This window comes from Spea bombifrons, chromosome 9, assembly GCF_027358695.1.
Source record: "Spea bombifrons isolate aSpeBom1 chromosome 9, aSpeBom1.2.pri, whole genome shotgun sequence".
Lineage (NCBI taxonomy): Eukaryota > Metazoa > Chordata > Amphibia > Anura > Pelobatidae > Spea > Spea bombifrons.
The window spans coordinates 27,459,460-27,484,079 of NC_071095.1; the positions used below are offsets into that span (position 1 = coordinate 27,459,460).

General features: G+C 44.1%; 1 protein-coding gene across 1 annotated transcript; it reads right to left on the bottom strand.

The window, feature by feature from the left end:
• Nucleotides 1–9,154: 9,154 nt before the first annotated feature.
• Nucleotides 9,155–24,195, bottom strand: LOC128504934 (sodium/potassium-transporting ATPase subunit alpha-2). Its single transcript, XM_053475206.1, has 23 exons — nucleotides 23,928–24,195; nucleotides 21,586–21,690; nucleotides 20,858–20,917; nucleotides 20,529–20,732; nucleotides 20,091–20,204; nucleotides 19,672–19,806; nucleotides 19,206–19,323; nucleotides 18,184–18,452; nucleotides 17,799–17,997; nucleotides 17,121–17,230; nucleotides 16,612–16,746; nucleotides 15,722–15,911; nucleotides 15,098–15,273; nucleotides 14,628–14,764; nucleotides 13,944–14,094; nucleotides 13,614–13,782; nucleotides 13,234–13,388; nucleotides 12,603–12,726; nucleotides 11,503–11,648; nucleotides 11,190–11,320; nucleotides 10,983–11,084; nucleotides 10,219–10,310; nucleotides 9,155–9,890 (listed from the first exon to the last, which is right to left on the bottom strand). The coding sequence occupies exons 1-23, from the start codon at nucleotides 23,937–23,939 to the stop codon at nucleotides 9,862–9,864; spliced, it is 3,063 nt and encodes a 1,020-aa protein (XP_053331181.1). The 5' UTR covers nucleotides 23,940–24,195; the 3' UTR covers nucleotides 9,155–9,861.
• Between the last annotated feature and the right edge of the window lie 425 nt (nucleotides 24,196–24,620).

Sequence of the window (24,620 nt, forward strand, 5' to 3'; positions counted from 1 at the left end):
AGGACCATCTCCTTCTGACAGCCTGGCACCCTGGGCATTCGTCACTTGCACCCCCCACCCTCCATTCCCTGTCTATATATGTCTATATGAGATCGTTTGACTGATATACTTGGCAGTAACGGTTTCTCCTATTACCAGACACAGCAGAAGCAGCCTGCACACGGAGACCGGTGGCCAAACCGCACCAACGCACAACGGTCTCTTACCTGGCCGATTAAAGGTGCCGTGCCACTTAGACTAAACATCAATTGCTTCCTCCTGCATGCTAAGCAAATAAATGTATTCTTTCCTGGAAACATTTAATCACACACTGAAATTTGTATGGAGCTTTTGGCAACGACCTATCAGTGCTGGCTTTGGTGTCACATGACAATTCGTCGTTCCCTGAATAAAATCTAAAGAATTATTTCTAGGAAGGGTTTGAGCATTCAACAGTACACAAAATGATTGTTCCGATGCTGAATTTAGTTATAAAACTGCAGGAAAGTAGGTGGAACGTCACCTTTGTTGGTAACTTTGACATTTCTTATTTAATTTGTTGTTTTCGTGAGTGGTCATTACTTACGATATTAACGTGCGTATGGGTTAATGAAACCCTCGCACCTTGCACTATTCTAGCCGGTTCTCTTCCAGTTAGGAATATTTCTAAATAACCAGAAATTGACCTACATTCTGCCACCCTTGCTGGGTAGCTGTTCCCAGGATCCACCTCCCTTTGCCAAAAGCAATATATCAACATGTGAACCTTTTACACACGTGAGACGTGTTCTGGGTACCTGTGGAATGTTATACGCCGTTATGATAACAGGTTTATGTTCTAAATGTTTCAGGCGGAGCGGTTTGCGCTGCCGTACGGAGTGTTCCTCCTGTTATCAGACTCCGCAGAAGCAGCTTTAACAGCCAATGGTCATTGAATGTAAACCGTCTACATTTGTGTAAGAAACAGTCTTGTGTAGTCAGGAGTACCTGCCAGGAGCTCTATAGAGGATTGTGGGACTTGTAGTTAATGCGCTGCAATCTTCTCCAGCTCTCCCGCTGTTAATACACCACCTTACGTGGTGACCATCCTACATGTAGTGGATGAATGGTGTGAAATGTCATGATCCCTGGATTATAGGTATTATAGTCAATCAAAGTAGCCATGGGTAATGATCAGGGTTTGTAGAGTTTTACTCAATCTCAAGACCTCCAGGTGAATGCATAGATTCTAAGAGTCACAGAGTCTCAATGCTTTATTACATCAAACGCCTCCTTGAATACAGGTGGTTTTATCCCCAATATCTCAGGCTTATACCCATGACAAGTAAGGCATTTCCTCCACTTTGCCTTAACTGTTTAAAAAAAGAGGTTTCCATCTTGGGCTCAGAATCCATTGCGCTCCAAACATCAATGTGCAAGAATACGTACCCCATATATTAGAGGCTGACACAAGAGCTTGCAATCTGCTGGGCTAGAAGACAAACCATTATTTCCCAGTGGAACAAGGGGAGGAATTTTGGCAAGTCACCAAAACCACTGGCAGATGTACAGGATTGAAACATCTCAAACATGCAGCTGAAGCCCAGCAGAGGTGGTAGAGTTGTAGTGGGTTATTTTTAGAAGACATGCAAGCCTAATTTTGAAAATCAATGAATATCTGAATCCTTATGACTATTGAAGCCTGGGATATTTCAGATTGCATTTAGAGAGAGAAATCACCTTCCTCTAGTATAGATTAAGTCCTTTGGTGCGGCTACCAACTTTCAGCAGTGAACAGGTTAAACAGAGGGGTAGTTTTGACTCTCGGTATTATAATTACTCTCAGCACTTTTGCTGAAATACAGATTTTTTCCTCCCCTTATCGCCATATTAAGAAGGGAGACGGCCGGCGTGCGAGAGCTAAAAATACGTCGGGCTTGTGCGGATGGTGGGTAATTAGAGATTGATGGAGAGGAGCAGGGAAAGATTTGAGAAGGAGTGGAGAGACCTGGTGAAAGTGCTGCGTGGGTGACACTTAAAAAGCTCGGCACGCAGCTTGTGTTACCCTGTCAAGTGTGAGGACGCTAGGGCCACCTCGGCTGAGACCGACGCGGCGCCCTGTGTTACTGATCACACGGAGAGCGGGCAGGGATTATAGGGACTATAGTGCCGAATGGAACACTGATCAACTCAATTCTGCGTTAGAACGTCCGGGATCTTGGAAGTTTATCCACTAATCAGATCAAACTAATCAGATTACTGGGAATTAGTAATTGCTATTTGACTCTAAAGCAGGAGCTCATTGGTTGTTGCCATAGACTCTGAAGCTTCTTCAAAGCTCCAGTTTTCTTTTTTAGGCAAGTAAACTTTAGGATAAAGAATAAAATGGTAGGCTATGACAGATCTGGTAGGGTTTCATGAGCTTGTGAGTGGAAATGATGGTTCGCCATCAGATCTCCTTCCGTGAGCATGGGTGGATGTGATGTGGACTCGCAATGCACTTTTCCCCCTCTTTTAGCCTTATGAGATGCGACGGTGCGGGGTATTGTACCATTTGGAACATCTTCCGATTTTGCATTTCATGCCAAGCTATACGGACCAAGTGTTAGGGCTGTAGAGCCCTTTGATGCCCTCGTACCCAGCAAACATTCCTGGATGGCATTGTCTGAAATTGAAATAGATGAGGTCAGGCGGTAATCCCGATGCCCTGAGTCAGGGAGATCCGATCCGTTTCTAAGACCAACTGTTAAAATCCAGCCTCATTTGGCCAAATTTACAGCTCGACTCTTTTTCTACATACTATAGTTTATTCTGCACACCTCGGACTCCCGTTCATTTTAAACAGCCCTAGAAATGAACGTTTACAGGATTGTAGCGGCCATGTTATTAATGCTAATGGAGCCGAGCTGAGTAACAGATTCCTGCTCTCCTTTAATGAATCCATGTTCGTTACCGGGTTAGCAGCCTTTTAATGTGTGCTCTAAGACTCTGCCCTCCGTCCGCGTTTCTCCTCTTCCTGTAGTGAACGGCGAGCGATGCGGGGCCCAGCTGCGGACCCCTTTGGGTTCTGAAACCCGGCATCCGCCCCCCGCAGAACCCTTTGGTGTTCCATTCACGAGACTGCCCAAACGAGTCGCATATCTTTCATGATTTAATACGACCTTAAGAATGTTCCTGCTCATACAATGTATCAAACCGCGTATTTTTACTGATTAAAACATCTCGACGTTACCGTGCGGAGAGCAGCTGTGCCAGGCGTCGGGCAGCCAGTTTCTGGCGTCGGAATTACATACCGCTAATGATCAGGTAGCTGATGGACCCCCCGCTACAGCCATTTGGCCTGTGTTCATGATAATCAGTCCCTCTACAATGCCGCCTTCACGTCCCTAGGTAACGCTTTGGGCTTTTCCTCCGTTGAATCTTTTATGTCTAGAAGCACTGCCTCTTGCGCCAGGTTTTATTAAAGCTCTTTGTTAAAATGATGTGTGCATCAGACGCGTTCTGTGAAAATATTTCCAAAGAGTTTTTTAAATATTGAGCCGGGAATATTTATAGCCGTGTAAATTATTAAAGGCTTGGAATGGACTGAAGGCGTCAACAGGCAGAGAGCGATTAACTCGTTCCTTGCACCGTGTTTTCATTTGTAGCATAAAAATCTGCATTATGTACCCGACACATTGGGAAGAGTACAGCGATGGGTGTCATGGCGGGATCCAGAGCTGAGAACCTTACATTGTCCGACATCGTAGCTGGGATTGGCATACGGCTCCTGAAAGACGAGACCAACGACTGATTAAGGTTCTTTACAGCAGGAGAAACGGGCGACTAGACGGATCGAATGGGCTGATCCGCCAACAGGTTCTAGGTTTCTATGTTAATCTGGAACCAGTTCTATATAGTCCGTCACTATCAACCCTGGAAAAGGGTCAAGAGGATGGGTTTAAAGATCCTTAAAGTGGACCCGAGGGCAAAAACAAATACGATAAGTAGAATAACGTCAGGAAATATTTGCTTGTTGCTAATAGTTTCTAGAACATGGTACCTTTCTGGGTATTTGTAATAATGGTGGGCGATCACCTGCGCATGGGCACTGAAGATTATTTCCCAGGATCTACCTGACCCCTTCTGCTGATTAGGCCAACAGAATAGATAACCCCAGGGGTCTACAACTCCCATGATGCTCCACCACTTACCATTTTAATTTCACAATTCTTTTTTTGTTTTTCTTCAATTTTTAAATTTTGAACCCAAAACGCTCTAGAAGCCAGTATTGATAATGGCTCCACGTGTGAAAGATTCTCTCTATAAAGCGACATGTGGCTGAGAGTTCCTGGTATACAGCGCTGCTATTTTTGCACAGGGTGGTTTAAGTCCCCGAGCCGTAATGCAATCCGTCACCTCGGTTTATGGCATTAAGGACTATTTTGGGTTTTCTGCAAGTCAGCAATGGCGATGTGACCGAGTCAGCCATCTCTTTCCTGATTAACGGAGACTGGCAGCCCGAAGAGTCGGCGAGCCAGAGGAATTCACGATACCTGCGGTCTTTAAATATGGAAGAACGAGAGAATTCCCTAGCTTTACGTTATACGCACTATAACCCGTTAAGTTGTGTTAAGAGGGGCACTATTGTTTTATGGGAGAAGGCTTGGGGGGGCTCTTTGTCCAGACTTTTACGTAACTTTGTGACCTGCTGACTGTGTGACCCCCACCGACCACCTGCCGACTGCACACAAAAGCCATGTTGGCTGTGTGTGGAACTGGTTCTCGTATCGAGCGGGTAGAACATACGCACCATTACTGGCCCCCGTTTTGACCTGGCACTTGGGGGTTTGGAGAGCTTTGCTATACATATTACTGGAGCTTTTAGGGATCTAGAACCCTCTAATACCCGTTTACCCAGCAAACATTCTGAGCTCCTAAAAAACAGGGCTTTGAGGCACGGATCAGGCCGGCCCCTCATTAAGAGCTACGCGGGAATCCTTGGAAACGGCGCATCGTACTGAATTAGTTGGAGTTCTCGGAACTGCAGCCATTTCCGCAGTAACTGGAAATGCTTTTCCTGGAGCTGCGGGCTGCTGACCGCTGGATGCTCGGGTTAGAACGCGGACCCAACGTGTTTCTTCCACAGTGTCTCTGACGACTATAGCGGCAGAATCACTGAACGGCTTATTTTATCGACACTATGTGTCGCGTGCTTTCTAGAAGCGTGCAGTCAAGAGATCCAGCGTCACACATTCAGAAATGCCGAAAAACAGCAATATCTGGGAAATTGTGCAAATTGTTCAAAGCTATAAAAAAACACAATAATAAATGTCAAGCTTGGTATTAGGTGATGAGCTACGTGTTAAAGGAATCGACCCTCTCCCCAGCATAGTGACTGTGTGCTTCTATACATAACCAAGGAGTTTGTCTTTATATATACGTAGACCACCATGGGGTCTATACGGGGTCTCTATGTGTATAAACACAGCCGTGGTGCTTGCGTAAATGCATAGCCCCTCTTACAGACGTCCTAAGCCGGGGAGAATGCTGGATGCAGCCTGCCGCAGCTGTATCTTTCTGTCTCCCTGTTACGATGACAGCTTGGAAGTTGCTGATGACTGAAGACTTCTGGAGACCTGGAACAGACTCCCAGCTGCAAAGTCTAGCGCTGGTATTATGAAGCTGCAGCGGGTGCAAAGGCCGGGGGGGCGCCTCCCGAGCCTGCGCGGTCTCTTTTTACCCATGCAAATTCATCGCCTTGGAGGTGGGAGAATGGAAAAGGCTTACAATAAGTATACTGAGTGAATACCGCCGGGGGAAATTACCAGCAAATACATTTATCTAACGAGGAATGCAGCACAATTCCAACCTGCTGATATATCGGAGGGCACTTATGAGGTCATCGGGAAGAGAATGATCAAATATTTATAGGCATGCAGCATTTAATTATTATTAAGCATTATGGAAGATGGTTTATTAGTGTCACCATAACTCATAATAAAGGACCATGGTGGGACCTAAAATAAGCAGGAGACTTCGGTAGTAAGAAAGGCCATCTTGGACTCTCAGCCTGTGTGATCCATGTGTTCTTCTCTTCGCTTCCATTAACCTGTTAGTGTCCGTTGAAGCGCTGTGGCACCATCTGAGATGCATCTCATTCCCTTTTAATTACAGCTGTCAGCTAACGGCATTCAGAGCTTCCCAGCGCGTGCGGAGGAAACGTTGTGGATTTAAAAGCCCCTTGTAAGCCCCATGTCCAGGCACCTCTCGGTGGGCTGATCCGTCATCCGCCGCTGCCTATCGCCGTGTAATTATAATCATATGTGCAGTTTTGGCGTAACAGCTGCTGTTATTTTAAAAAGTGCGAGATGTTTTCGGGCTGACGGCTCCCGACAGAATTTCAGCTCTTTCTGCTGAGCCCAAAGGCTTTATTTTTAAAACTCCCAGCTTGTATTCTCTTACCATGATTAACATTTGGGGCTGATTAAAAAAAAACAAAAAAAAAAAAACCCTAAAAATAAGGCATGATCTGTCCATACAAGAATTCCAACTTTGTTTTATCACAGCCTTTATAACCGTAAAGTAAGGTTTATCTATTTTTTACCCTCATATGAGGGATGAGGCATCTGGGGATCTAAGGGTGGGCAGGTTTTATTAGTGCTCATTGGGCAGGTGGGTTGATAGACTTTGCTCGATGTTATCCTTCCCATAATCCTGTTCTTCTTGTCTTGGGCCCATGTTTGACATGATGAAGGGCGGCGTTTGAAGTTATATGGTGACATGTGGCAGAGCCCCCCATGACTCCTTTTTACTTTGTGAGACTTGGCTTGAATGACCCATATTCATAAATTTTAGTCTGTCGCGGACTCTGTGACTTGACCGCGGACTGTCAAAAACGACGACTGGCTCTTCGATAGAAAACTGCATGCAGCGGAGAGATCTGAACAAAAAGGATGAGCACCAGACCCTACGTATAGACGGTGCCACCATTTAACCAGGTTAATCAAAGACGCCTTCATCGGAGAATAGAGAATACATGTTGAACGCGTCTCATGCAATTCACCGCTTCCGTTACATAATGACAGGAACCCTAAAAGCCAGGACCCACCATTGATCTTTGAAGCTCACACTACCAACCTTTATTTGACTCCAACTATAATGAAGGAACATTCAAAAAATAAACATAGAAGCTGGTCTTTCGCCATCCGTTTTCATTAAACATCTCATAGAATGTTGGACCCTAAATGAGAACGTGGTCGATGGACTGCCGACTAGCCTCTTTCTTCTTCAGTACATCCGTCTTGAAGGCCACTTGTTTGGAAACACTGTGTTGGGACTGATTTCTGAGAGTAAATTGGTTAAATAATGGGTTTAGTCCATTAAGCACAATTCCCAGCGTTGGAACAGTCTGTAGAATTACTGTGATAAACAAGACGCATTTTATAGACACGCTTACAAGTGAAATTGATCTCAGGAGCCTGGAGTGAGCCTCACGTCGTGAGAGTAATTTCGCCGTATAATGGACGATTGGAGGTTTCTCACTCCATTATCAACAAGCTCACTGGCTTCATGTGTTTGTTAAATGGGCCGCGCAGAAAATCTCATTTATCAAAAGGGTCTAAAAAAACAAGAAAAGAACTGGAAGCGGTGATTACTAAACCAGTCTGATGATGGTTTTCTGGCTGCCTTCTTATCCTGTTAAAGGGATGGTACCCCAGGACAGCACTTTGTTTAAAGGGACACTAAATCCTCAGCACAAACCTCTTTATAAGATGCGGAATTTCTGGAAATCCAGCGGCTTTCTCCATTCTCGATCTACCTTTGACACCACAAAGTAATAATTATTGTATTTTGTAAAGGCCAATAACCCCCTCTTTGTGGCCTAGATTGCACAAATCCAAATGACAATCAGATGGCAGCTGGATTTAATAAAGCACAGTTAACCAGTGTAACTTTTGAAGGTGCTGTCCCACCTACTATGCGGAATTTAACACACTTGTAGCTAAACGTAGCGTTCCTAGTAATGCTTAATGCCCCTGCCTTTCCCCAAAACACTTGTTTAATTATGTCACATTTTGCCTCATTCATGATTTTTCAGGGAGTGCTTAATTGTCATGTGACACAAAGGCCAGAACTGATAGGTTGTTGTCATAGAACCTGAAGGGCTTCTTAAAAGTCCCTGTGTTTTTAAGGGGAGGGATAAAATGGCCAGTCTGTTGAGGATAACATGCTAGAGAGCTTCATAAATGTGAGGAACATCACCATGAAGAACCAGCTTCCCAACCATGGTTTGATCCAGCTGGATCATGAAAGGTCACAGATCTGCAGGGATCTGACAAACTGGCATGTATGAGAGGTGTAATGATACGCTCGGTATGAGGCACACTTTATCCACAGCCAAAAGCCCTCATACCTTATTTCAGGGAGTGCTAAATATCTCAGCTGCCGCCTTGTTCGGTGTATTAATAGACCGGGGACAGGTCTTCAGATGAAGAACCTACAGACTCTCTGTTAATTGCTTCTTAATCTGCAGTCATCTATTGGTGTATTTTTCATGCATCTCTTAAAAAGGTCTTGTTCCACCGTGAGCAAATTCAGCCAAAAAACCCCAAACTTTCTATAATGATGGACAGATGTTACATAGCGGTGATATGGGACTGATTCTTTGGGCAGTATTTAAAAATTCTTGGATCAATCAGCAGGAACTTTCCGTTCTGATGGAAGTTTGGTTTATGGACCAGTGATCTCTGCCCATTCCCAGTATGGAGTCCACTGTCTCCCTATGGAAGTGGACACCAAGCTGGCTACACCTCTGCATAAACGTTATTTAAATTTTTTTTTGGATCATTTTTATAAACCCTCAGCTTTAATCTGCAGCTTTGAGGTCTTCCAATCCAAATGAAGGTGAACAATGAAGCGTGTTCCTCTCCGATTTTTATGTTGCTCACTCGTGGATTGGGGGCATATAGTGAAAATCTGGCCCCCCATTGCTTGAAAGGTGGTCTGTGACTGGTCCATCTGAGCATGTTTTACGGTTGGAATCACTTTAGTGAATAACCATTCTTGTGGTCAGTTGTGATCTCAGCGTTCAGCTTCCAAAAGCCCAGGTAATCTGACAACTACATGATAACCCCATAGTTATGAGCAGGACCCCCTGCCTTATTCCACGTAACTCTACAACCGACGACACAAAAGCCTCAATATCAACAGGTGGTTTTGGTTAAAACATGTATTAAAAGTGTTTAGCCGTAGTATACACAGGATTGCATGCTTAAGGTAACATAGGTGTGATGTGGGACTTTGTATCAATCGTTGCATTTCCCGTAGAAGTTCTAATTATTACTGTGGATATTTCCAATAACCCAGAGATTCACAGAATATCGGTAGACGGCTTTACAGTTTAACGCCAGTGTTATTATTCTGATATCCCGTCTATGGAAAAACTGTAGTTCCATGGAGCTCCAGCCCTGACGTCTCGGTAGTCTCTAAGATACCCAATTTGTTTGTGTTGGATGAAATTAGCTTAATTTAGGAAATGTTGCAAGCTATAAGTTTTTTGTTTCTTATTTCCTCGCCATGGACTCTATAGTGTATGGAGTTTCCTGGATTCACTTGGGTTGTTGAAGTATTAGATCTCCCACAATCCTTTGTAGGGTTCTGGGGGTGTTGGGAGTGGTACTTTACGGGGAGTAGGCTGTCTTTTTATTGTTATTGTCTTATATAGCGCCATCATATTAGGCAGCGGCGTACAATGGGACTTTGTGTCTTATTAATAGGTTGGTTGTCTTATTAATAGGTTGTTGTCTTATAAAGGGGTCGTTATCTATCTCTGTATTGTTCAGACCTCCCCTAAAAATATAAAGCCTGTCGGATCCCAAAACCAACATTACTGCAACTTGAGGATCCTCCTTTGCGGACTTCTCAGTAGTAGGACTCTTTCTCCACCCAACCTGAAAACACAGAAGAATTCCCATTATTTCTTAGGAACCAAATAGTTTGTCCACCTAAACATATTTAACATTGAGAAAGCAGAGGTATGTCAGGAGGTTATTTCGGAGGACCCTCTTGTTTTAGGCAGTGCATTCTTTGCCATCAACCAAAACTTTCATTATAGATGGATTGCTGATAAAGGGCCACCAAATGACTTGTGATAGCTGCGTCTTTAGAAGAAAGGAATTTCCTCACAGCGACCTCTTATTTGGATCTGAATCCTGTTAATTAAGTGCCGCTTTCTTAGCCTCTGACATGTGCGTTGCCATTTTTGCTTGGCTCCCTTACCGCCAGGATCACGACGTAAGATCAGCTTCCTCACTTCATCATACAAGAAGATTAGCAGACTGTAGGGGAAGGCACAGAACCACCAGGTCACTCTGCGGGGAAGACAGGACAATGTGGATGAGAGCCAGGTGTTACTCGGCTATCCCGTGTTACCATAACGAAGAACTTTCATCTAAATGATACAGTATCAGAAATTGGATGCGGTGCGTAAAAAACGGGTGGTGGCGCCATCTGGTGGTTCCAAATGGAGTGTCACCTTCCCAGCCTTAAACAAATGCCGACATACTGGTTTGTATTTCTCAACTGAAAGTGGGGTGGCTATGGTGCAAATATCCATAGCCTGTAAGCTCCTTAGGACAGGGTATACCATTATACCGCTAGATTGTAAGCTCTTTAGGACAGGGTATACCATTATACCGCTATACTCTAAGCTCCTTGGAACAGGGTCTGCCATTATGCCGCCAGACTGTAAGCTCCTTGGGACAGGGTCTGCCATTATACCGCCAGACTGTAAGCTCCTTGGGACAGGGTCTGTCATTATACCGCTAGACTGTAAGCTCCTTGGGACAGGGTCTGCCATTATACCGCTAGACTGTAAGCTCCTTGGGACAGGGTCTGCCATTATACCGCCAGACTGTAAGCTCCTTGGGACAGAGTCTGCCATTATACCGCTAGACTGTAAGCTCCTTGGGACAGGGTCTGCCATTATGCCGATGCTAGTTAAATGATTAATATAGTTGCCTATTCCGTATTCATGTACTTACTTAAGAGGATACATTCTAAGGGCCACGTCCATTCCAGGGCAATATGAGAGGAATGCCGCCAGAGCTGTCTCTTCTAAAAGGCCAAAAATCAAAATTCGATTCCTAGACAAATAGAGAGAGAAAATAAATGTTACCAACAGGAAACCAGAGAAACGATTCTTCCCGTCCCTTCCATTTGGCCCTCATCTCCTAACGCCCGTCTCTTACTTCATCCCTTGCTGGAAGACTGAGTTGCGCCTGGTTTTACAGATGATCAGATCTGCCCACTGCACGACCACAATGCTGGCGAAGAAAGCGGTGTGACAGGTGAACTCCACCACCTTGCGCTGCTCGTAGGTCTGGAAAAGAAGAGTCAGACATAACCCTGGTGGCAAGAGACGGACCGACCAGTTTCACTATCTAGGGGTGACATCAAAACCACACCGGTGTTAGAATTCCATCCTTATATTGTCTCATTAAGAACCTTAGATTTTTAAGGAATTCCTGAGTTTTTATGTACAGATTATGCAATGGCATTTACCCATTCCTGGCCATAGCTGTCTTCCACATCATTGGTAGATCGATCATCCCAGTCCAAACGAATCCCAAGCAGACGGGAGGGCAAGAAGCCGTTTTCTGCCAGGATCACAAAGTAGGTGAAAAATCCTCCAAGCGCCTGGATCATTCCTGGGGGGAAAAAACAACATTTAGAGGATTTATAAAACCTATTGATGAAGGAATGTATAAAAGGCACCTGGAGCCGCTTCTTCCACGTGTTTAATGCGCAGGAATTTGAAAGGAACCTGTAACCGGTGTATATTATATCGCACGCATGGTGAAACAGCATCAACTCTTATCTGTAATTTGACTTCATAAGCAGACCTATTAATCTTTGTAAGTCAGACATGGAAAACAAATTAGCCTGTGTTTCGTCCTGTTCCACAGGCGTGCTAATTAAATCATGTCATTCAGATTCATCGACATTTCCCAACATAGAAGAAAATTAATTCATTCGCATGCTTAAAGGTGTCAGCCGTGCAAGAAGAGAGGGCTTTGTTCACTAAAGTGGGAGTTTGCAGGAGAACTGTGGTTTCTAGTCCCTGAATTCACTAATGCATCATAAAGGGCCATCCGTGGCAAATTTCTTTGTATGAAGGCCAGAGCTGGCCCTGCGTAATGTATAGCTAAAACAGCACGGTGGCTTTTAAGAAATCTTAATCATTAAAATATTCTTTATATAGGGCCATTCAGCAGATGCTCACTAGGGTTGGCCCTTTATCGTCATTATGAAACATTATTAAACAACATATTGTGCAGCGTTAATAGATTGTAAGTTCTTTAGAGCAGAGCCCTTTTTCACCTTCTGTGCCTGTATCTCTTAACCTGTGCGTCTCCTTATTCTCTTGCGTATATTGTTATACGCTACGGAATCTGCTGTAAATGAACTGAATCTAATGTGCTTCTATACAATTTAAATATGAGTCTGTTAACAAGTACATAAGAGAAAAGCCCTCAAACAACACTGTGCCCATGGAGCTTACAATCTGACAATCCCGTTTCCATGTATACGCATCTGTCTTAGTTGTGCCAGTAGCTATACGTGTACGTGTGAATGGGCAGATAATCATGTGGGATACTTGCCAATCTGCCCATAGGCCATGCTGATCAGACGCTCGTTCACCAGCTTGTCTGTCTTCGGATTTCTTGGTTGCCTTTTCATAATGTCGCTCTCGGCAGCTTCGTACGCCAGCGAGATGGCAGGTACCTAGTTCAGCGAGAACACAACTTATTTCTTAGCTTAGTCGGATTGTTATCAGACGTGGTAGAAGGTAACACAGTGAGGGGCTTTAAACATGCCTGCGATAGGCAAATGGCTCCTGAATCTAAGACAAGACCAACGACTGGATTAATAGCAGTAAAAATAGGCAGAGTAGATGGGCTGAATGGGGCCAATCTGCCAGCAGATTCTACGCTTCTACGTCTCGTGAATAGCTGTGTTTGTTTATGGAAAGTGTCAACAACAACTAGCATTTTCTATATATTTAATGTTATTTTCTGTTTCTGATTCTGGTGACACTGTTGGTCATACCATGATGGACAGTCTTACACGGTGGTTGTCTATGTTATCATGACATTATACCTTAATCCCTCCTTAGTTTGTTAGCCACAACTTTCTTCGTATCCGAGTACCGCGTCTGACATGAGCCCTAGTCACTGCTTGAATTAAATTGTGTCCTACTGTGCCCGTCCATTCTAACACAAAAGTGCTCACCATATCCGTGCCCAGATCGATACATAAGATGGTGACGGTGCCCAGTGGCAAGGGGATGTTGGCGATGATGAAGAACAGGAATGGTGTTATCTCTGGGATGTTACTGGTCAACGTGTAGGCAATGGACTTCTTCAGGTTGTCAAAAATTAAACGTCCTTGGGGCGTGGAGACAAGTTACAACAATTCAGCTTTTGGAACAAGTTGCTCTTTAGAAAACCCAAAAAGGTTTCAGGATACCTCAAATAATATTTAATAACCCCAATTTTAACTGTTTAAACGTAAATTATGCAATTAGTTTGTAAATTAAAGGATTCCAAAAACGCTGCAAAGAGTATAGCCCTCAAGAACCACATTAAAAGCAGAATCCGTGGTCTACCAACCTTCTTCCACCCCGGTCACGATTGAGGCAAAGTTGTCGTCCAGCAGGATCATGTCTGCCGCCTGCTTAGAGACGTCCGATCCGGCTATACCCATAGCCACCCCAATGTCTGCCTTCTTCAGAGCTGGGGAGTCATTGACACCATCCCCGGTTACTGCTACGATGGCTCCCTACATAGGAGACGAAACATAAACGCAAGACGGATCCTTCTGTAACTTGGTTACTTTGTATCTTAGTATCTGCGCTAAACGGCTTTTGGAAAAACAATGTCTTCCCATAACTGGGGCTGATAATTATCAGACAATGGTTAGACAATCATTTGGAACATTACCATTCTCTGGCAGCCCTCCACAATGATCAGCTTCTGCTGGGGAGAAGTTCGGGCAAAGACAATTTCGGTGTGATTCCTCAGGATATCGTCCAGCTGTTCAGACGTCATGTCCTTAAGGTCGGAACCATGAACGACACAAGCCTTGGCTTCTCTAAGGAACAAAATTTTAAGAGTCATTTTTGCTTTTGAGCACTAGGGAAGAGTTTGTTGGGGGTGTTAGCAGCTTTTATTTATTCAACGCTTTTCTTATCTCCTGTTCTCCTGGCAATGGAGAATTGCTTAATAATGTCACATAAGACATTAGCATGAACATGTGTGATCACCAAGATCCAGATTATTCATATTGGTGTCATTAACATTTAGGCTTCAAAAGACTTTACCCGTTGGGATCCTGGGAAGTTATTTATTCTGTAGAAGCCCTGCATCCAAAATACAGGACATGGATTAAAAAGGTCCAAGATGCCATCTCTTGCTATACCCACGTTTTTCCCCACGTGGGTCATGTTGATCTTGTCCATGGTCCAGCCATAAAGCCTTCTGTTTTATCATTTTTAATTTATCATATGGACAGAACCTAGTTCTTGTACCCGTGGGCACCAGCAATGTAGCTGTGGTGTCACTCGAGGCTCACATTAAATGCTTTCATATATTTTGTCCTGGCCCGATAGAAAGTCCGCTCCTTACCTGGGATTCACCTGGTTGACCGGAATATTCAGCCGGGCAGCAATGTCTTCCACGGTCTCGTTCCCCTCGGAGATAATGCCCACACCTTTAGCTATGGCCTTTGCGGTAATTGGGTGGTCACCGGTGACCATAATCACCTGAAGAAGATGATAATATGAGGGATATGACAGTTTTGTTCCCAGGCCGTATAGCAAGAAATCCCAGTCGCCAACCCAAAAATCTCTTTTTAAAGGAAAATCCACATCCCCCCCCCCCAATTTTTTGGGTATCTTTAAAGACGCTGTAAGTTCTAAAATGTATTTTTTCCTTCTTTCTATAGTCATGTTTATTGTTTTTCTCCTCATGGTGACCCTACGGCCCACATTAACTTCCTATCAAAGCACATTACTGGTACGTAGACATTGACTTTGAAAGCACCTCATCCCGTGTTTGAAGGCACCAGCGTCTCCGTGCCCACGGTGTGCCCTCACCTTGATTCCTGCACTGCGGCATTTGCCGACAGCGTCCGGCACAGCGGCCCTCGGAGGATCTATCATGGAAATGAGTCCTACAAAGCACAGATTATTGGTGGGAAAGTTGATTTCGTCCGTGTCAAATTTAAATCCGCGCGGGTACTCCGTAGGGGACATGTATCCTTGGCAGAACCCTGCAGAAAACAATATAACCACCGACACCAGATTAATGTAACCCCAGACATAATACCGCGATGCCTTCACGTCATCACAATCCTGCTTTGTTTTATTTCTAGATATAAGTTGTAGAATATATTCATAAAAAGATTCCAAACACAAAATGGTAAATTAATAAAACTATTGCTGTGTTTTCTACGAATAAATCTTCTTGATTTGTTCTCCTGTGGTTCTGATCTCACTAAGAGGCTCTACAAACACTGTTGCCGTCAACCAACCAGGAATCATGGGGTTAAAGACAGGAAACCCCTGAGAATAGACCCAAAAACTACAAAGCTTGCCATTGGTGAACTGCCAAATACTGTTACTAGGTGCCCGTTTGGCACTCAGTCACTCACCGTTACTATCATTAAAAAGTACTGATCCATGTTGTTTAAAGCCAAATTAGGGTGCTGGCAAACCCACCTAGAACTCGCTCCCCCAGTCCTCCAAGCTCGAAGTAAGCATTCTGGAAGGCGTCCCTCATCTCCTCATCCAACGGCTGCTCTTGCCCGTGAACCATGATGGAGGAGCACCTGTCCAGGATCCTCTCCGGGGCGCCTTTCATCACCAGCAAGTGGCTTTCTGGGCTATCCTCCCGCTCGTGAATAGACAGCTGGGGAAAGAGCCGGAGGAACAGACAGATATTACCGGGAGGCACTTCTCCAGCGGCAAACTTTACAGAAATGAAGTAAAAAAATAAAGATCCATCACCTGGAAATGTGTAGGACACGGAGATCTTAAATAAAACATTCCCAAAAGCTGGAAGCACTGGAGATAAATTCTCTTAATTGTTTTTCAGACGATACCCAGCGGGAGGTTAATAGCATTTAACATTTTCTCTACCCTTTATTTACTTTCAGCCGATGAATTCAAATTTTCTATGTTCATCTCTTGTCTCTGGTCCCAACATACACCCTTACTCCGAACAGTTTTTTAACCATCTTAAATAATACATTTAATTAAATCACGCTTGTTACAACTCCTTTAGGTGATGTCTCTAAATATACGGTAGGTATCACAGTCTTAATATGCATAAATATGTTAAAGGTGGACGAGCCAGCTGCTGGTGCTGTATGGCCCGAGCTGGGACTGAACCCGTCTCTAGGCTTGGATTGTTGAGATGTGTGTATCGAGTATGTATGGGTGCTTGCGAGGGTCAAAATTCCAAACAAGAGGTGTAGTTTAGCCATCTTTGCGCTCTTGTTGAACAGAACCACACACTGGACTTGAGACCAGCTTTCCCGGTCATAAACCAGGTTCTCACCATTTAGTATGCTCTTGTTTCAGTAAAAGCGATGAATCGACTAACTCACTTGGTATTTGTTCGTAGAGTTGAATGGGATTTCGGCCACTTTGGGACTCCGTTCCCTCATCTTCTTTACTGATCCGCACGATAACTCAATGCATTTCAGCAACGCAGACTCTGATGCATCCCCTGCGGTGCCTTTCTGCATTACGGAGCAAGAGACGTTACGAGGTGGGGATAAAGGGGCGAGCGTGACGCTTAACGTGTGAATTCGCATACAAGACGTTCTCCGCTCTACTGTATTTATTAAATATCACTACAGACGCATTAATTGGTCTGGCCAAACTGGGAACAATTTTACACAAAGATGAAAGATTCCTTATCCAAAGTTCTAAATTAGACATTGAGCATCCAATTGCAGATCAGAAATATAAGCAGATCAGAAGTTCTGTCTCCCGTTGTTTGAGATCGGCTTTTATTCTCAAGCTTCTGTAACTCTCGTTCCAAGTTTCCAAATGTAACAGTAGGGGGTTACTTTGTTTATTGATGAAGGAGTTAGCTAAATGTTTGAATTACCTTTGAGATGGGCACTTTTTCTTGGCCTGCTTTGAACACGGCACGGTTACACAAGCCAGCGATCCGAGATAGAGCAGTCCAGGTCGGGGACCGCTTATCAAAGGTGGTCCCTAAAGATAGATCCAGAAGGAACATTATTAATTATTATTTTGCACGGCCTCTCACATGTTTGATTTTTTATAGAAGTTTAACACACGTACCGTCGCAGCCGTCGCCAAACCCGTCCATGGGATTGATCTGCACTTATTGGCTTCACCACCAGAGGGCGAAATACTGCTACTTGTCAGGGGTGCAGGTCAGGGCACACGTAATTGTGATGGGCTGCCTAATTAAGAATCATACGCGGTTCTGGTGTCCATACACTCAGCTCTCTGTCCTGATCTAGTTCTCTGGTTTCCTCTCCTGACTTTTTTTTTTAATATCTGACTTCTGTTTGCCCTCAGAAACTGGCCTCGCCCCACGCTAGTGCCAATCCCTACAAGCCAGCCCAAGGAGCTGGGGGAAAGGGGCAAGAGGCAAATGTAGGGGGGGGGGTCATAATCTCCCCATTTGCAGTGGAAGCAAATGATCATTTAAATGGGGCACTCAGCTATCACATGCATCAAAGAGCATACAGTGGCTGGAGTGTCCCTGAAGGAGGACCGAGTGCAGATGGCAGGGGTGGGGATGAGCCCAAACCTGATTGGTCTTCTGTGGTGTCGGCTTCGTGTATCTGGTTGTCAAACCACATGTGAGCCACCGTCATTCGGTTCTGGGTCAGTGTCCCGGTCTTATCGGAGCAGATGGTAGAGGTTGATCCGAGTGTCTCCACTGCTTCTAGGTTTTTAACCAGGCAGTTCTTGCGGGCCATTCTCTTCGCAGTCAGCGTCAAGCACACCTTTGGAACAAAACACCATTATAACAACGTGTTCCCACTTTCACAGCCAAGTATATCTTCAGACCATTAAATACTTCAGCCATGATGGGAGAAGCCCCTGATCCACCAGTTTCATATGGGCCCAGTACTACAGAACCCCTGGGTGGCATCCCTCAGCACTGCTGCTACTATATAAGCATCGCTTACAGTAACGGTGGCCAGAAGACCCTCTGGGACATTGGCCACGATGATTCCAATAAGGAAGATGACCGCTTCCAGCCATGAGTAGCCAAGGATAAGGGAAAGTACAAAGAAGGACACTCCAAGAAAGACAGCCACTCCAGTGATAATGTGGATAAAGTGCTCTATCTCCATGGCAATTGGGGTGCGTCCCATCTCAAGGCCCGAAGCCAGGGTGGCAATCCTACCCATCACAGTACGATCTCCTGTTGCAATGACAATACCCTTGGCTGTACCTGCGGGCAACCAAAACCAATGGCTTAATTAGATGTATCATTCAGATTCGTAACATCTATTTTTAAAAAGCGATAAAAGGGCAGTGAATCGCAAACAGGAGGTAAAGCATGAGAGGTAAAGAGCAAACATTTAAAAACAAAAATAACTTTGACTTTCTGAAAGCATTGTTAACGTTGACAGTTTTTTTCTATGTAATCGAGACTGGCTGCATTTTCACACTGGGTGCCACGTTGCCTGGCTGTTCTCAATATGTTCCTTCTTCTCAAATACTTCTTCTTCAGATACGGTCTTTTCTGGCTGTGAATTGGGCATCGTTTCAAAAGCATCCGCTGAGCTGCTTAGCATAGTAAGTAAAAAGGCTCTCATTCCCCTGTATTGCCCTGCCTAGATCCACAATAACATCCTCTCTGTGTGCTCAGTAACCATGACCCACTGTTAGTCTTGGAAAACTCTCCAATCTCCCTGCTGCCCAGTCTTCTAAACTAATGAAGGCAGAAAACCTTCAAAGCACTTTAGCTGTGTATCAAAAACCATGGTCTTTGCAAGTGTCTCCTTACCTCATACCCACTGATCATGTGTCTTTAATAACGCCGACATTCATTCTGATGCATGCGCATTGTGTTTAGATGATTTCAAGATTCCACATTCCATTCTTAGTGGATTAAAGTTACAATTCCCTGTAGTTCTGACTTACCTGATCATTCCCTGTACACAAACTACTGTCTGAGAGATAGCGAACACCACCAACCTACCTTCCACACAGTTGGTGGAGAAGAAGGAGATGTTCCTGGTCTCCAGTGGGTTCTCATGGGTGAATTCTGGTGATCGTGTTTGTGGTTCTGATTCTCCAGTCAAAGAAGAGTTGTCCACCTGACAATAATACAGTGAGTTAGAGGACATATACCAGTGACTCTTTTTGTACTACCAACTAAAGAATGTCATCTTCTGGTAAACTTTTTCCACATGTTTCCTTAGTCTAATGTTTTGGAATTAAATCTGAGATCAATCTAGACCAGCAAACCCGAAGAACGCAGGGTTTCAGAGCTGGGAACTGGGAATTACACTGCACATATTTCCTAAAATATCAGTGCTACCTTAAACTGGGTAACAAATATTATGGGGATACTCTGTTGATCCACTACAATGGTCTGTGATTGCAGGAGTATCATAGGAGTTGTAGTTTGTCAATCCCTGTTACCGGCACATGATTGTACCCACCTTGCAGCCATGTGACGAGATGATTCGGATGTCCGCAGGTATACGGTCTCCTCCCTTGATCTCCACCAAGTCTCCCACCACTACGTGCTCAGCATTGATTTGAATCTTTTCTTCCTCGCGGATCACTAGAGCTTGCTGGGCACAGAGAGAAGACACGTTAACACCAAAGGAACACGACGATTTGCCTCAGTGGAGGCTGTCAATGGCTTCCATGGTTCCTCTAACCTCTGAAGGTATTTATTTGCTGGGATGTGTATGGCACTCAAATTAACATCATAAATAAAAGAGAACATTGTTAAACGGGTTTCATTTTGGCAAAAAAAGGACACCTGCTCTTGAAACCATCTCAAAAGGGCACTTTTGACCTGGTCCTGGATGGACTTTTTCCCCCCACCACGTATTCTTGGAATATTCCATACCTGAGGCACCATGTTCTTGAAGGAGTCCATGATTTTGGAGCTTTTGGCTTCTTGGTAATAAGAGAAACATCCAGTGACGATGACAACAGCCGCCAACACCACTCCCAGATACAGCTGTAAAAAGAAAGTTCACGCAGCATAAATATGAAGTCCTGACACACAGCGAAACATCTGCCATAAATCCTCCTTTGTCAAATGGTCCTCATGGAGGGGGTATTTAAGTCTTAAACCTACAGATCTTTGTTAGTACAATCATTCCCGTTGTTGGACTTGGTCCCCTCTTTAAAGTCCCTCCACCCCTTCATTTTTCTTCTTGTTTCTCTTTAATGTTTCCCTTTGCTATTTGTTGCAAGGTGCTTCTCTCTTGGAATTTCCCATCGCATTCCGCTTGTTTAGTTCCTGATCGTTTCCGGCGGTAGACAGTGTCCGGGTACTTACATTGTCGTTTATTGGCTCGTCCTCCATGACTATTTGAATGCCATATGCCAGGAAACAGAGAATGGCTCCAATCCAAAGCAGGATGGAGAAGCCACCAAATAGTTGACGGCAGAACTTCACCCACTCCGGTGTAGTCGGTGGTGGCGTCAGCGCGTTGGGACCATCTTGAGCCAGTATCTCGGCTGCGCGTGCGTTTGTCAAACCCTGTCCACAAGGACAAATAATTGGGCATTTTCATTAAAACATCAGTTATAAAAGAACATGCGCAGTCAACCCGGTTTCCATCCATAACCAACCATAGTGATAAAACATTCCACATTGTGCCGTACCTTCACCAAATCTGTGCCATATTTCCGGGCAACTTCTTCCAGGGTAAATTTGTGGTCATCCTGCGGAAAGACGACCGCAAAACATTTTGAAAAAAGGTTTGTGTGATATTGCAGTGCCCCCCCCCCGGGTCTCCATTGGTAGAGCAACAAAGACCCCCATCCTTGCACTTACAGGGGGGGGGATTCTGTAGTCTATGCTACTGTTGGTTATAACATTAGTTAATAAGTGAATTCATATTTTAAAAACATACAGTTAAGCCGTCTCTATCAAGAATCTGGCTGCCAACGCGGATACAAACTCTCCTGCTGTGTTAATGTATAGTTATAGGACATGGTTATTTAAAGAGCGCAGGCCAACAGTAATGCTAGCTTTCTATACTAATGCGAAAGCAACACTATTTTATATATATATATGTATATATACTGTAAACTATTTCCACCGTACATAGCGTTATCTTTTTAATGCTGCACACCTAGCAAGGCTTAAAGAAAGTCGTTGAGCCAAACATGATGAGCGGGGATTTCCATCGTGCAGCTGGACTCATCATTCACACCGGATCGGCTGAGCAGGACCGTTGGCTGATTCCTTCCCTGGTTTGCTCATTGCTAATGCTACTTTAGTAAATACTTACACTGCGTTTACAAAAATAATCATGGCGGCCCTCGGCTGGACATCCAGAGACTTACGTCTCACCTCACCTGTGAGAATCCACATGTCTTATACCCACCATAGTCACTTCCTTCTTCAGCTCATCCATTTCTTTATCTTTCTGCTTCCTCTTGCCCCCTCCATTGTCCGCATTTGTCGCTGCTGGCGAATACTCCCGTCCTTCCTGCGCCGCAAGAGGAAAAAAAGAGTCCAAAGACCTCAGATTGGAAGTTCTGTTGCCCCTTAAAGGCCCGTAGGTTTATGTTTTCCATAAAGGAGCTTAGAACCTTTTTTTAGTGTTAATAACGTATGTGTGTCTTTTAAAAAAAAAAAAAAGCTCCAAAACAAAAACTGATTATAATTATTATTTTAATAAATAATTTATAATAAATATTATTATTATTTTTTTTTTTATATAGCTCAGTTTGTGGATTTTGGGCGATTTTAATGTTTTCCCATAACTATAAATCATTTGTATTTCTTTAACTCATTTGCTTGGACTAAAGCAGGGGTTTAGCTCTTACATACTGTTATAGAAGGTTTTATATATATATATATATATATATATATATATATATATTTATATATATATATTTCCTTTATATACAAAAATAAGTTTTTAACTATGTTAGACTGTAAGCTGTTTGAGCAGGGCCCTCCTCACCTGTTGTCTCTGTTAGTCAATTTATGTTACATACTACGTGTTATGTCCTGTCTACCCACTGTACAGCGCTACAGAATTTGATGGCGCTATATAAAACAATAAATAATAATAATAATAATGTTACGACAAATAAGTAATTTTTCTAATGTGTATGAAAGAGTAATGATTCCGCTCTGGTGAGCTGCCCGTGTGCTAAAGTTATTCTGGGATCCTTGCATGTGTGGAGCCATTTTGTTTTATTAAGCTCAGCCCCCTCTCTTCTTGTTCAGTAAAACCCAAAAGGTTTGCCCATCTTAAAGAAAAGATTTAGAGATCATATTACATCCGGCTGGTAGATAGACCTGTATAAGGACTGAAGGATTAGGGACTTAATTAATAAATAAAAAATAAATGAGGGAATTTAGATTGTCTGAACATCTGGCTACCGAGGGAATGTATCTACTAATAATGTCACTGCTCAGGGGAAAATAATTCTGCCTTCTCCTGGAGGTCAAAGGTCTCCACTGCGAATGTTGCAACCTTTCCATCTGAAGAGCAGGACATTCCGTGAGAAAAAGACTTGGACCCGCTGGCCAAATGTTTTGGGATGGCGTGAGAACACCAAAACATTTAAACATATTTAGATAAGATTAAAGGCGAATATAATGAAACCTATTTATCAGCCCGTATACCTGTACACATAGGCTTGGTGCTCATATGTACCTAATTCTGATTGCGGGTTTGGAAGGGGTTCCTGGATTTCCCATTTCATTGGAGGTATAATGAAAAAAAGGGGAGCTCTAGACATGACTGTGTGCTGGCAGTGATCTCCTAGAGAGCCGTCCAGACGCTTAGGGATCTCCTAGAGAGCCGTCCACACGCTTACGGATCTCCTAGAGAGCCATCCAGACGCTTAGGGATCTCCTAGAGAGCCGTCCTGATGCTTAGGGATCTCCTAGAGAGCCGTCCGCACGCTCAGGGATCTCTAGGTGAGCCGCCCACACGCTCAGGGATCTCTAGGTGAGCGGTGTACATGCTCAGGGATCTCTAGGTGAGCCATCCACACGCTCAGGGATCTCTAGGTGAGCCATCCACACGCTCAGGGATCTCTAGGTGAGTGGTGTACACGCTCAGGGATCTCTAGGTGAGCGGTGTACATGCGCAGGGATCTGCAGGTGAGCGGTGTACACGCTCAGGGATCTCTAGGTGAGCTGTGCACACGCTCAGGGATCTCTAGATGAGTGGTGTACATGTACAGGGATCTCCAGGTGAGCGGTGTACATGCTCAGGGATCTCCAGGTGAGCGGTGTACATGTGCAGGGATCTCTAGGTGAGCCGTGCACTCAATACAACACAAGTAATTTTTACTTATCAGTCGGTCACTGGAGCCACAGCATTACTAACCTAGCATTAGTAATACCCCAAATACACCCAACACAATCCAACAAAGATAACAGCTCTAAATCTATACCATATTACGGCTGTGGAATACCCAATATCTATACACGGACAATGAATAATGTGGTTCCAACGCACACACATATATATACGCCATGTCCATATATACCGTATATATAATCCTCTGAGCAGGACATGCTGATAATTACAAGATCTCTTTCGCTAAAATAAAGGCACAGTAACTGTTTTATAGCACAGATATTCTGTGACCCTGGCCAATGAAATATTTAATACATAAAGAACACGGTAATAATGGTGTGTATGTATAAATGTATGTATAAATGTATGCATGCATTATGCGGTATACTATAAAGACTTACCCCTCTCCCCATCTTTTATTTGTCCCAGGAAATTTGTCGATGCAAAATCGCTGGACCTAAAAAAATGTACAAAACTCGTCGTAAATCTAGCAATTCTTTAAATAACCGTCTTTCTCCTTCTCTGGACGGATGCACTTGTTGAAACTGGAACTGGTTTGGGGACAAACTCCTCCCTCCCTGGGGGAGATTCGGGGCCCTCCTTCTACCCCCCTGAAAAAGTTTGGCTGCAGCTCCTATCCATCAGAGGGGGGCATTTGTAGCCCCGGCTTTGCTTCTGACTCTCTCTTTCTCTCCCTCTCTTTCTCTCCCTCTGTCTCTCTCTTTCTCTCCCTCTGTCTCTCTCTTTCTCTCTCTCTTTCTCTCTCTCTCTCTCTTTCTCTCTCTCTCTCTCTCTCTCTCTCTCTCCCTTTGTCTCTCTCTCTTTCTCTCCCTTTGTCTCTCTCTCTTTCTCTCCCTTTGTCTCTCTCTCTCTCTCTCCCTTTGTCTCTCTCTTTCTCTCCCTCTGTCGCCGTCTCACGCTCTGTCTCTCACTGTCTCACACTCTGTCTCCTTCCCTCTACCTCTATCTCTCTCTGTCACTTTGAATTTTCTCTTTTCTTCCTTCTCTCCTCTTTGCTCGCCTTCCCGCCTCTCCCTTCTGCCCTTATTTCTAAATTTATCTTTATTCGCCAATCAGTTCACTCGTATCACTCG

Bases quoted from the DNA above. Each gene is read 5' to 3' on its own strand.
- LOC128504934 (XM_053475206.1), bottom strand. The intron at 15,912-16,611 runs GTGAGTTAGTCG...CTCTTTCCCCAG, and splicing joins ACTCTACGAACAAATACCAA to CTGTCTATTCACGAGCGGGA. The intron at 14,095-14,627 runs GTAAGGAGCGGA...TTTGTTCCTTAG, and splicing joins GTCAACCAGGTGAATCCCAG to AGAAGCCAAGGCTTGTGTCG.